Source organism: Pelophylax lessonae (genome assembly GCF_965119305.1).
Source record: "Pelophylax lessonae genome assembly, chromosome: 1".
Classification (NCBI taxonomy): domain Eukaryota; kingdom Metazoa; phylum Chordata; class Amphibia; order Anura; family Ranidae; genus Pelophylax; species Pelophylax lessonae.
The window spans coordinates 589,627,286-589,641,955 of NC_138768.1; the positions used below are offsets into that span (position 1 = coordinate 589,627,286).

The 14,670-nt window shown below is 39.1% G+C and overlaps 1 protein-coding gene across 3 annotated transcripts in view; it reads left to right on the forward strand.

Annotated features, from left to right (window-relative positions):
* The window catches only part of BMPR1B (bone morphogenetic protein receptor type 1B), a 690,971-nt gene that overhangs the window by 518,015 nt on the left and 158,286 nt on the right, over positions 1 to 14,670 (forward strand). For all 3 annotated transcript variants that reach the window (XM_082243647.1, XM_082243648.1, XM_082243649.1), the window contains exon 4: positions 9,831 to 10,032. In XM_082243647.1, the coding sequence (XP_082099773.1) occupies positions 9,960 to 10,032 (73 nt within the window). In that variant the 5' untranslated portion in view covers positions 9,831 to 9,959. The remainder of the gene's footprint in view (positions 1 to 9,830; positions 10,033 to 14,670) is intronic.

A 14,670-nucleotide genomic window follows, 5' to 3' on the forward strand; every position in this document is an offset into this window, starting at 1 on the left:
AACAAAGATGAAATTTGCAGGCTCTTTAAAAAAGCCACAGAGCAAGAAATAATGAAAGAGCAGCAACCAATAGTAACCAATCAGATTTCAACTTGCCAATATCAAATCGGGAATATATAATTCAGAGGAAATTCTGATTCGTTGCTGCATTTTGTGACTGTATTTTGCTTTTTGAATATTTCTGGTAGTTTTTACAGTTACAAAATTGGATGTTTTCTTTTTTTTTTTAAACTTTACATTTTTATTAGGTTTTGGGTCTGGGCAACTGACCTGATGATGGAAAAGCTTTCAGAACTATATCCCAGTTTTTGAGCAGAGTAATTCCTTCCTCTAGAGAATGAAGGGTTTTCGATGACCCTTCATGAGTGATCACTAAGCTAGCCTGGTATTTCCACTTTGAAGTAAGGTCATGATTGCGTAAAGCCTTCATTATTGTATCAAGATTGTTACGGCGTTGCATAGTGAATTGTGAGAAATCTGGAAAAATTTGGAGGTGTCTGATCTTCTCCAGAAGCTGATCCACTTTCCTGAATGTGTCCAGCAGTTTTTCCTTGACCTGGTCGAAGTGTACTCGTAGGAGTACATTCTAAGGAATTTCAGTTGGCAGTTGTATGGTCGGCGTAGGTAAGGTTAGGCACAGCAGTGAGAAAGACATCCCTAATGTAGAGCGATAGTTGAGATGGCGTCACAGATTCAGGTATACCTCTCACTTTAAGATTACTTTGCCTAGACCTATCTTCTAGATCTGCCAGTTTGGATTTGATCCAGGATGGTTCTTTTGAATGCACCTCGTGAGCATCTACCATTTTATTAAAGGAGGTGGCATATTCGGATATCTGTTTTTCCACTTGATACACTCTATCCCCAGAGCCTGTACCTCGGCTTTACATTGGTGCAAACCAGAAAACAAATCAGCTTTTAGAGATATTCTTAAGGATTGCAGCATCTCTTTAAGTGTGGTGTCCGAGATAGGTTAACCAGTGGTGGGAAAAGAGGCTATAGGGTCCGCAGGACCAGTGTCCATGGAGTATGGAGTAAGGGTATCACTTAACTCACCCAGGCCAGCGTTTTCATTGCAATCTGCAAATTTCCGCTGTGGCTTGGATTTTGCCGGGCTTCTTGTTGATGGGAAAAAGTGCCCAGAGCTAGTGGATGTCGTACCCTGGTGCTGCACCCCCATTTTATTAGGTTTTAAGTTGACATTTTCCAACATTGTTAACATAGAATATTTTTATAGCTCATGGTAAAATTGTTTAGTCCATTGTTTAACAGACAGTAGAAAACAAGTGAACGAATACAAGGTATTATCATTGTTCTTGATAATCAACTTCTGCCTACCCTAATGGGAACAAACTGTAAGCAGAAATCGATCATCAGAATTTTAAAGCCACTGTTAAAGAAGGAAAAAGAAGTTCTATCATATATATCATACTAGTATCGCAAACTTGTGATTAAAGTCAAATATCACATTTTTTAAGATAGAAGCTCTAAGATGTTTTAACTCAAACGAGATTCACTGATGTTCTTTTTTGTGATATATTATGTCACAAATACCAAGTCTTCCAATAGCTTAGCTGTACAAAATGTCCAAGAGTATCCCTTTCTCAAAACAATCAACAGTGGAAGAGGGTTCCACTTCAGCACAGAGTTTGAACACTTTTATGGTTGAACAAGAAAAGAATCCAGCATGCTAGAGGATTATTCTTCTAAGGGCTCTAAGCCTAGGTTCACATTAGATACAGTGCAAATTCAATTCCCAGCAAATTTGCTGCGGATTCGGTACCACGTCTACATCGCAACCCGTCCATGCAAACTCATTGCGGAGTATATGTTAAGTTAACACACCCTGAAATCTGCTTGCAAAATGCAGTGCAATTACTTTCAAAATGCGGTGCGAATACATTGCGATTAAAGCCATACAAATCCATGGCTTAAATCACACCCCAAAAACACTGCATGTAATTCGCACAGGAATATTCTCCAATTCCAGTACAAATTAACCTGCTGCAGTGTGGACCCAGGCTTAGACATAGGCTCCAAAAACACCACGTTTTTAGGCATTTGGGAATTTTTTGGGCAACTAATCTAAATGTGGCATATTGCTTTCAATGAACCTTTACACACAAGCATGTAACTAACAATAAACCATTGCTGCATTTGGATCAGTAAACAAATATGAACATTTTGTGTTACTGGTCAGTATTTTAGACATGTACAGTATGTATGAATACTGTAAATGCAAAAAAAAATATATATATATATATTTATATTATTTGAATATTTGGCAGTCTGAGAGCTAGAAACATTTTTATGCACTAAACGCATGCACTGTACAAACCAAACTGTACAAACTTTCTGCCAGGAAGATCTGACGTTTATACATCGGTATCGTATGGAAGGACTCTAAAGCAGGGTATATAAAGTATTTTTTAGCAATGGCTTATGATTGCCAACTTCCCTAAAATTGTAAGTGAAAAAGAGAAAGGAATCCTCAAGAGTGGGACTTTGATGGCAAACAAGCGGATGCAGTAAATGGACACTCTATAGATATTGTGTAGTATAAAATACAATAGCAGGGTATACACAGAGATTTTTTTCGTTCAGCCATCGGGGGAAGCAATCTGGATGTGGGTATCTCTGCCTCTGCTCTTTTGTGTCCTTACATCGGGGACTACCACCCCCACCACCTTGTCAAAATACTCAGGTTGCAACCATTGATCGAATGATGGATTTCCAGAAGGTCCTTTTGACTGAAGCCAATCATTACATGTTGAACAGAGAGGATTACACACACAACAAAATGTCTCCGGTTTTCTCCTGAACCTGTCAAAACCAGGTGCCTGTTCCTCCCCAAAAAATTATTATGTCCAAAATTGATAGAGGAGGGAGCAGAAAAGCAAAACTTCCCTTCCCCTTTTGGGTGAAATCCACATTAAGTGTTAATTGATTAATTGATTACATTTGTTTTGGCTCATTTTTAACCCTTATATTACTGATTATTGCAAACATCACTCTGATTTATTACATCTTTTTTGCTGTGAAGCCTGATTGAAGCTGTTCCCAAAAACAATCAATAGCCTTAAGCATTTTTGAATACTGTCCTTGTTCTCTTTACTTATACAATAAACACGCAGAATGCAATAATACATATTAACATGGCTCATTGGTTTCCATAAATCTACAATGTGCTTGAGTTGACACATAGAAGAAGCAAATAACATTTATTTCTTTGTATTTCACACTTTGGATAGTGTCATTGTGACCTCAAATTTGGCTTAATAAATTCTGATAATTATACATAAAAGAGGTTTGAGGAATAAAAGCATAAACATTCTTTTAGAATGAGCATCTGCATGTATAAAGGTAAACTGGCAATTGTAGTGGTAGTAGGCTGTTTTTTCCTGGGTTCTCCATAAACATATGAAAAGAACAAGATATAAATTGTTTCCAATGTGCTAGATTGGGATACCAAGTGCCTCAGCCATTCACAAGGATATTTTCTAACTTTTTAAAGCATGTGCATGAGCAGGCCAATATGTGAATCAATGTTAGCTTCGGGAGGGTATCAAAGTGGGCCTTGGTGCTCAATAAGGTTGGTTGTGGGCAGATATCCCCATCATTCTTATAGAGGTATCATCCTGGCTGTGGCCAGAAATGCCACCATTGATTACACACTTGCTTTTATAATAATTCCTCTGTGTTTTAGACTCTGTATTAGAGTGAAATATATTAAATCTGATATTGAATTCTTGAGAGGGTAGATGCACATTTAGAGTAACTGTATCTTCCTGTGTATAGACCATGCATCACTTTCTTTTGGCACCTATGATTTAGGGTTTAATTTTTTTTTTTAAAACCAGGGCTTTCAGGTCCAGTTAGCTATTTCAATCAGAATCAAGGCACCCACTACTGCTTACTGAATGCACTCCAAGCTATGACTACAACAGAGCACTAGAGCAGGAAAGGAAAGTAGTCATTTAACCCCTTGCCCACTGGACACTTTCACCCCCCTCCTGCCCAGGCCAATTTTTAGCTTTCAGTGTTGTCACACTTTGAATGACAATTGCACGGTCATACAACTGTACCCATATGACATTTTTATAATTATTTTCACACGAATAAAGCCTTTTTTTGGTGGTATTCAATCACCGCTGGGTTTTTTATTTTTGCTAAACAAATGAAAAAAGGCTGACAATTTTGAAAAAATGGTTAAAAATTTAGCAAACAGGTGATTTTCTCCTTCACTGATGAGGCTGCATTGAAGGGGTGGCACTAATGGGCTTTGATGAGGCGGCACTCATGGATACTGATGAGGCTGCACTAATAGGTGGCACTGATGGGAACCAAAGGGCATTAATAGGTGGCACTGATAGGCTCTGATAGGCAACACTGAAGTTCACTAATCGGTGGCACTGATAGGCAGCACTGATGAGGGTGCACTGATGGGCTTTGATGAGGTGGCACTGGTTGGTACTGATGAGGCTGCACTAATAGGCGGCACTGATGGGCTCTGATAGGCAGCACTAAAGGGCACTAATAAGTGACACTGATAGGTGGTACTGATGGGCACTAATAGGCAGCACTGATGGGCACTGATGTGCAGCACTGATATGCGGCACTGAAAGGCACTGGTAGACGGCACTGAAAGGTGACACTGATGAGGAGGCACTGATGAGCACTGTTGGGACTGCACTGATAATCAGGACACTGATAATAAGTGTAGATTATCAGTGTAGATGTCCCTTTAACACAAGTCGGTTATTGGCTCTCTTCTTATCTCCTCATGCTGAAATAAAAGCTGATAATGGCTTGTGATTAAATCCATGATCAGCTGTCATTGGACACTGCTGTGATTGGCCCTTTATCCCGATCTGTGATCAGATGAGTCCAAAGGACTCAGCGATTACAGAGCGCGCTGCCCGTACCACCAGGGGGATGTGGGTAGCGTGATCACGGGAAGACATCATATGATGGTGTCCAGGCAAAGTAAGCCTGCACTGTAGCATCTACAACAGTGCCCCGTAAGGCAAATCACTCTATTATCTTCTTGTTCCTGTTTTACTATTTCCTGGTTCAGATTTACTGTTTCCTGGCTCATTATCCTAATAAGTTGACATAGATGATGATGCCGACTGTTGAAGGAGCAACCTGTTCATAGAGCAAAGCTGAACCAGAAAAGAATATTGTCATCTGCCTAACTGTGCAGAGTACCACAGTAATATGCATCACATGATCGACTGAAATGGATTACAAATCTTGTACAACTTGAAAGTAAAGTATTTTAATAAAAATGTATAAATCTTGCCCTGTCCTACCCCAAGTTTGCAGTCTATATTTTGTTTATTCACAAAGTGTTTCCTTATGTCTGGTCTTATGACCTCAGCCATTGCCCTGTTGAATTTTGTCTGTAAATTTCCTTTAAACTTCAGTGCCATGTAAAGTTTGCCATATTTCATTCAGAGTTAAATGTGTGTGGAAGCGTAACCTGAAAAAAATCTAATATCCTTATTGTAATGAATGTAATATTTGTCTAACTACTTTACTCGTGGGGCCTTTCACATGATAGTGCTGCGCGGTAAATATATTTATAAAAACCACACAGCTTTTTGTTTACAGTTTCGTTTTTAAGATTTATATTCGGCCTTAAAGTGCATATAAATGCATATTCATTCAATCCTGTGGAAACATAGCAAATAGTGTGCATACAATACATTACATTTATTTTGTATAACAAGGATCGTAAAGTACCTTTTGCAATTCAGAAGGAGGTTCCTACCACTGATTGCGCTTCTCTCTCAGGGCTATAAGCTGACCATTGATAGCAAGGCTTTGGCCAGGAGTCCTTGTGAATCAACCAGGCATGGGGCGCGGCAGGGAAACAGACTAAGGGAGATGCAGGCACGCTATGTGTGGGCACAGCATTCTGTATCTTCTAACAGTAAGCCAATAGACGTAAACTGACCATGGAGGTATAGATGCACTTCCATGCCTACCATTTTTAGTTTACATTAAGGTGGAGTTATACTCACCTTCTCTCCAGCAATGTGATGTCCCGGCGCTCCATGCCGGCTGCTAACATCTTTAGTCTGGTGGCTTCCGAGTATAAATTCCCTGTTTTAATTGGCCGAGCCAAGATGTCATCACTCCCAGGCAAGCGCAGAAGTTCAGTTATCCTGGCATAGCCAAAATTCTACACTGAGCTGCGCGTGCACTGCTCAGTATATAGTGTGAACAGGCAGGTAAGAAACTTAATGCCTGTCTGGTTGCAATTTTTTTTTTTTCATTAAATTCCCACTTTAACCACTTAAAGTGATACTAAAGTCTCGTTTTTTTTTTTGTTAAAAAAAAAAACAAACAAACATGTTTATACTTACCTGCTTTTTACAGTGGTTTTGCACAGATCAGCGCTTCTCAGGTCCCTTTTCTGTGCTCCTGGCAACGGTCCCCCTCAGCCCCCCTAATACTTAGCTGAACCCCATCTAGATCGGCTGCCAAGGACTCCCCTCCTCATTGGCTGAGACAGCAGCCAGGCGCCATTGGCTCCCACTGCTGTCAATCAAATTCAGGCTTGGTACCCCCATAGCAAGCTGCTTTCTGTGGGGGCACTCCACTGGAGGGAGGGGCCAGTAGCACAGAAGAGGATGATCTGGGCTGCTCTGTGCAAAGCCACTACACAAAGCAGGTAAGTATAACATGTTTGTTATTTTTAACAAAAAAAAGAGACTTTACAATCACTTTAAGTGCCCCCACAGCAAGCAACTTGCTATGTGGGTACCCAAGCTAAACCACAGCTCCCTGTCCCCATTTAGATATGGAGCCATGGCCCGGCCCCGGCCCCGCCCCCCTTTCTCTCCTCATTGACTGACTTACTTTGATTGACTGTAGCAGGAGCCAATGGCACTGCTGTCTTAGCCAATGGAGTGGGGAGTCCCGAAAAGCCGAGTCTCTGGAGCAACATTACTGGATCTAGATGGACCTCAGGTGAGTATTAGGAGGGCTGCTGCACACAGAAGGCTTTTTATCTTAATGCATAGAATGCATTATTCACTTCTAGACCAGAAGGATTTACCCCCTTAATTAGCAGGCCATTTTTTGCTATACAGAACTGCGTTACCTTAACTGACAAATGTGCAGTTGTGTGACACTGTACCCAAATAGAATTGATGTCATTTTCTCCCCACAAATAGAGGTTTCTTTTGGTGGTATTTGATCACCTCTGCAATTTTTATTCTTTGCACTATAAACAAAAAAATATGCCAATTTTGAAAAAAAAAAAATGTTTTTCTTTACTTTCTGCTATATAAGATCACCCCCCCCCCCAAAAAAAAAAAAATCTCATTATTTTAGGCCAATATATATTCTGCTACATATTTTTGGTAAAAAAAATCCCAATAAGTGTATATTGATTGGTTTGTGCAAAAGTTATCGTGACTACAAACTAGGGGAAAGATTTATATTCACTTTTATTTATTTATTTTTTTTACTAGTAATGGCAGCGATTATCAATTTTTAGTGGGACTGCGACATTGCAGCGGACAGATTGGACACCTAACTGACATTTTTGATACTTTTAGATGACCAGTGACATTACTACAGTAATTAGTGCTAAATATTTGCTCTGTTACTGTACTAATGACACTGGCAGGGAAGGGGTTAACAATAGGGGCGATTAAAGGGTTAAATGTGTCCCTAGGGGGTGCTTTCTAACTGTGTGGGGGATGGGCTTGCTGAATGAACAGGAGACCTGTGTTCCTAGAAAGGAGGAACATAGGATCCCTGTGTTCATTACTGACAGAACAGCAGTCTGCCGTGTTTACAACAGCAGACCACCGTTCTCTCTCCACGGGGAGGGATCGTGGGTGCTCGGCGGTAATCGCGGCCACCGGACCCGCTGATTGGTTCCCCCTGTGCCCCAACTAGCAGTCCTGCAAAGCGACATACAGATACTTCGTTTTATGGGATAGAGCCGACCTGCCGCAGTAAAACCTAAAAGTTAAAATAAAAAAAACCTCTGCCTTTACAACCACTTTTTACTGCTACAGGGCAGCACCTCTGCGCTGGATCACGTAAATATACGTGATCCGGCTCTTTAGGGTAGGGGGGCTCGCATGTGTGCCGCCGCCGACTCGCTCCCGCTGTGATCATACACAGTGGGAGCCCAGCGGTGGGTACCACAGACTAGATGTCTTCTGGCACATGCTGATCCTCAAGCAGAAAGGCTGAACGGAGGTCTGCCTATGTAGGCAAGGCAGATCACCATTCTGTCAGTAGGGAAGGCATGGATCCTGTGTTCCTGCAAAGCAAGGACATGGATCCATGCCTTCCACTAGTAAAAGCACCTCCCACAGTACACAAACACACTAGCTAGGCACACAGTTAACCCTTTCATTGCCCCTGATGTTAACCCCTTTCCTGCCAGGGTCATTAGTACAGTGACAGTGCATTTTTTAGCACTGATCACTATATTAGTGTCACTGGTCTTCAAAAAGTGGCAAAAGTAGCAGTTAGTGTGCGATTTGTCTGCCGCAATATTGCAGTCCCGCTATAAGTTGCTGATTGCCCCCATTACTAGTTAAAAAAAAACAATAAATAAAAATATCCCATAGTTTGTAGATGCTATAACTTATGCGTAAACCAATCAATATACGCTTATTGGGATTTTTTATACCAATAATATGTAGCAGAATATATATTGGCCTAAACTGATGAAGAAATTTGATTTTTTACATTTTTTTTATTGGATAGGTTTTATAGGAGAATGTAAAAAAAAAAATATATATATATATATATATTTTTTTTTTTCCTTCAAAATTGTCTTTTGTCAAAATTGTCTTTTGGCCTGGTCATTAAGGGGGGGGTAAATCTTCCAAAGCTCAAGGTGACTAAGGAAGCAAAGAGACTGGTAGGATTAACCATGCATTTGATATGAAATGAGACAATACACAGAAAGCAAACTACAATAAAGTAATAAACAATAAACAAGGAGAAGCACACACGGCTACAAAAAGTTTTTTTTATGGAAACAAACACTTTAAATCCAAATTACAATGTGCTTGGTCTTTTTTTTTTTAAATTATGCTTAATGTATTATTAATTTAGTTTTTATATGGTGTGCAATATTAAAAAGGTGTCTTCGTTTTATTATAATTTTTATAACAGGTATTTTTATGATCATTTTAATGGATACCATAAAATCCACAGTGTGCTATTTATTCTGCTGTCCAGCTGCTAAACCAACAATTTATAGTTGTTCAGATAGCCGATCAATCACATAGAAAAAAATTAGCTACACATCTGGGTAATATAGTAGAAATCCTAAACATTAGCAACCTATTAATAAAGGAAAAGCTGTTAATATGTGTCAACAGCACAATAAATACAAAAGCATTGGCAAATGCTATAGGATGTTAGAGTCCACGTTTCCCCAAATTCTATTGAATTGTACGCGTTTTATTTAAAAGATGTGCAGACACAAGTTGTTTTTATTATTTAACTTCTAATTACACATAAATAAATGTAACAACCCATAAAACATTTCATCAGAAGAATTTTACAAGCTCCTGGGCAGAGAATCAACTTAAACTTGATATGAAGTATGTGGGGGAGGAGGTGTGTGCGGTGCTGAAGAGGTTAACAGCTTTTGTCAAGATAAGGCGAGGAAGTCTACACAAACTCTCATCTGGGCAGTCAATCACAGCTTCTGTTTTTAGCAATAAGGTCTGGCTTGGGATCTCTTTGTTGTGTTCCCCCCACGAGGAGGTGATCAGTTGAGCTCTATGTGGTGACAGAACTTGCTTGTAACAGGCTTGCCTTTCACATTCTCCTCACAGGCTCCCCAGCAGACTTTTCGCAGGATCTGAGCTGTGGTTGGATTCGGGGACTAAGAGAAATACAGAGAGAGATTGGATTTTACATCCTCCAGGATTAAGGGTCAAGCCTGCAGTTCTTCTGCAATAGGAATGGGCTGGTTTGAGGATCCAAGCTGGCAGTTGCACGTTTCCCTGATAATGCTCCTGTCCCTGCATACCAGAGGTAAGATTGGAGGGCATTTCAGTGATCAAATGCATCTTTACGTTACACACTCTTCCCATTCTGCTAAATCCATGATGGGGCTGGAATTGGGCACCACAAAAAGCTGTAACTTTTTATTGTGCCAGTTCTAAATTATATACTTGTGTGATCCAGAGTGATGCTCTGGATACTGTTAGAAGGATTTCAAGCTGCCAAACAGTCTTATCTTGTGTTACATTCACATTTGCGTTATGTCAACTCATGTGAAGTCATGTTTAGCTGATGTACATGGTTTCCTAAACAGCACGCGCCTTCCCTGTGACACTGCAGCCTATAATTCAGAACATATTGCATGTTAATCTGATGTTTGGGAAAACAAACCTTATAAGTGGTGAAGAATGTACACAGCTAGTAATGCAATGCTCCAGGCTACTAATATTGACAAACCAGTTATTGTGTATGAAACCCATTTCATAATATTATCTGAGACTCCTGATTTCCTTGGGATCATTCTACTTTGTTATTTGGACTTCAGGGGGATAATAATTCATGTCACTTTGCAAGTTTTCCTTTAATCTGTGTGAAGATTTTTTTGTGTGCTATGAATTAGTGTGTCTCGGCAAGCACTACAGGGTTCCTTCATGGAATAACAATCTCGTCCCCCCCTCTGAAACCCACACTGAGTCCTAGCAGTACAGCATCATTAACACTTTGAGACTACGATTTTTACCTTGTTGAGGCATTACCCTCAATCTGAAATCTTTCAGGGAAAAAATGTGTGTATATAGATTAGATAGATAGATAGATAGATAGATAGATAGATAGATAGATAGATAGATAGATAGATAGATAGATAGATAGATAGATAGATAGATAGATAGATAGATAGATAGATAGATAGATAGATAGATAGATAGATAGATAGATAGATAGATAGATAGATAGATAGATAGATAGATAGATAGATAGATAGATAGATAGATAGATAGATAGATAGATAGATATCATACTGTCTTACTTTTTCAACAATAAGTGTGATCTTTACCTTTAAGGTACTTGTAATGCATAATAAAAATAAACAGTCCGGTAACACTTAGCCCCCATTCACATTAGGTCACTCCGACTTAGGGGGCGACCTGTGAAGTCGCATGCATAAAATGAATGTCTATGCAAGTCGCCTCCAGGTCGCCCCGAAGCAGTACAGGACCCTTTTTCTAAGTCGGAGCGACTTGTGTCGCTCCTATTAGAACCAGTCTTGTACTACTCAATGGACCCGACGGTGCGAGACTTGCCAGGCTGACCAAGTCGCCTGGCAAGTCGTAATAGTGTGAACCGGCTCTTATAGTGATAACGCCTCCATCCCTAAAAGTCCCAGGGCAACCTTCCCTTTCTGTATGTACTGGTATTGTATATACTACACACAAAGCAGCAATGACATTTGCACTGTTTCTTACAAATGTGTTGTATGACGTTTATAGTAGTTAACACTAACAAGCTTGATATACATTTCAAATGTAATATAAATAATAATGCATACTTTCTGTGTAGTAGACATTGGATGTATCAGAGTAAAATTTCAAGCAGTCCAGGAAGACTGTGGTATTTCTTTACTTTTTATTTCTATACAATATAGACATTAGAATTTGTTGATGTTATAATGACCATTGGTATAACCCATGCTTTTGATATTGTATTACGTTTTGTAATCCTGATTCCTATGACACAATGTAGGTTTGTGAAAAGTATTATGTGAGTTTGGTAATGAATGCTGTGCTAGTAAGTTTAGAGAATTTTCCCTAAGATTGACCCGAGATTGAAGATTCCCTTATGCCTCGTACACACGGTCAGATAATCGTACGAAAAAACTCGCTTTCGACCTGGTTGCACGATAATCTGATCGTTAGTACACAGCTTTCGACAGCCGATCACAACAGTTCGTCCAACAAAATCCGAAGGGACAAACAGGAAAACTTCTGTCGTACGATAGCCCCGCGAACGACAATCGTGTAATTAGTACACTATGCGTCCGCTAAAAATCGTTCGACAAACACCGCGCATGATCGGAAATAGCGAAATAACTATAAGCCATGTTATTATATGTGACATCACTTTCCAAGACGTGGCTACGCATTCTGGTTGCTTTCACACAATCGTACGACAGAAATCATATGGTTAGTACACATGGTTGCATTCGACATTTTGTAGCATGCTACTTTACTCGAACGATATGTCGTACGATTATCTGATCGTGTGTACGAGGCATAAGATTGAAGTCCGAGGCCAAACTTTTATCAGAATAGTGCGGACAAAAAAAAAGTTTGTAAACATGAAATTTCAGTGTTGGAATTTGGATTATCTTTGATAGAGCCAATTCCCGTAACTGGAACAGACCATAGCAAGACATAAACAAATCTAAGTACAGTATTGTATTTGTTATCACTGACAATTGGAACAACTGGTATTATGTGTTAAATATAGTTATTTAAAGGTATCAATATTTTGGACATCTTATAAGCAGGACTTACTTATTAGTTTTTTGTGTTTTTTTTATGGGCAATTTAAGTGACAACTAGTAAGTAAAAGAAGTACAATACAAGTATTGTTTATAGTGTGGTGTGCATTGAGTTGTTGATGGGAGTATTGGGTTTGTAATTACAATAGATTTTCCTGGTATAGAATCTCAGCCAATGGGGCATTTGTAATCACCTTTTTCACGCAAGAGCCTAATCCTCCTTGAATAAATCATCTTGTGATGTATGGCTCTGTATAGGTTTTTGTGTGCACCAGAGGTCACATCCATTCATCATATCACAGAGCAGTTCTTTCCGTTTGTTTACAAAATTGACAGAGCGATAGGGATTCATAGTAGGGGTAATCATTAACCAAAACATTCACCTACGCGGTACAAAAAGTTTGTGTTAAGATCCATGGGAATAAATTATTCATGTAAATGGCAATTGTTGTTGCTTTTGATGTATCCTTTAACCTAAAAGACCAGATGTCATTATTACAAAATGTAATGGTGACAAAGTTAAAGCATGGTGGTAAAGATACTAGTAGATATTTTTGAGACTGCTGCTATATTTTAAATGGAGTGGATCATGACAGGAGTTGTTTTATATATAAATGACAAATAACGTAGTAAGTATACCATACAGTGCATCACATCTGTAAAACAGATGCTAGGTCTTTAGTTCACAGATCTAGGACCATTCATCTAAAGCTTTCTGAAAAAAAAAAAAAAAAACATTTTAAAGATTAGGTGTTTTATTGTTTTATAACAATCTAATGGGATAATCAATTCAATCAGTGGGGCCCACAATAATTCATATTTCTGTTTGTTTTTTTCTTATTCCACCTAATACATTGAGTTTTTAGCATTACCACCGAATTCCTCACTGTAGCAGGGAGGTAGGCAATATGTCATACCTGTAACTTCACAAATAGTTGTAGTTTTCCAGGTCTGTTATATATACTATAGGTCAAATTTATATATACTAGACATTACTAACCATCATTTTTGGTGGTGTTGTTAAACTATTATTTTGTTTGGAATTTAAATGACCAGTCCAAAGATGTCAGATTATTACCTTTGAGTGATGTACTCTCACAGCGATAAGTAGGATATTAACGGTAATGCGCATAAGAGGGCCAGTTCATATGCTAATAGATGACCTTGTACAAAATGCTTCTATAATTCATGCTGTTCAATGAGCCCCTCTGATCAACATAAACATTGTAAATGCACCTCCTATGCCAGGGTTTTCAGCGAATTTAAATCACAAATTCACAATCAGTCATGTTATTCACTTTGTAGTATTGCATGGCATCTAGTGTAAGACGGACCTCATCATTCACTTCCCCTATTCAGTCTATTGTGCCTGTGAATCTATAATGAGTATGGGAATCTGTGCACAAGTTACATGCCTCTGTTTTGTATTCCACCAGCAATGTAATGCAGTGGTAAATTAAAATAAAAGTAGGAACTGTAATCATCATTAGTGTAAGCGCTTACATTAGGCAGTTTTAAATTGATTAATCTTTTCAGCTTCCCTGTTCAATCAAAAAAATTAAGGCAACTCTGTCACTAGAAGAAATTAAAAAAAAAAATGTTTGTCTGTGAAGACAAGGCTTAAAACATACCTGTCCCACCACCCATTTCGCTGATCTTCACTCTCTTCAAGAGCTGTTCAACCTTGAAAAACTTCTGCATCCAACAGGAGTGTCAAATAAGGGCTCCCCCTCTATGTGCTGTTTATCTTTTCTGCCCACTTCATCACCACAGAGCATAGTAGTGATATAGGGACCTGTGGATGGAACCACAGAGCTCCGAGGGGGACCAGGCATTTGATATTGCTGGAAATATGTTGGATGCAGAATTTTCAACCAGTTTAGTTTTTCAGTAAATAAAAGATCAAGGGTGTGCTAGGACAGGTAAGATTAAACCCTTTTCTTTACAAATTGGCCTTATATAAAAACATGTTCCTCTAATGGCAAATCTGTCTAAAGGTTCATATGACAAAATCTGTAAGGAAATGGCCAATCTGTGCCAGAGTCTAGGTCAGGACTGGCATTCAAGGAAACCTATACAGAGGAAGGAAATATCTCCTTCTGAAAATGCTAGTTGCTGTTACACTTGTTTAATGGCCATAATGCTTT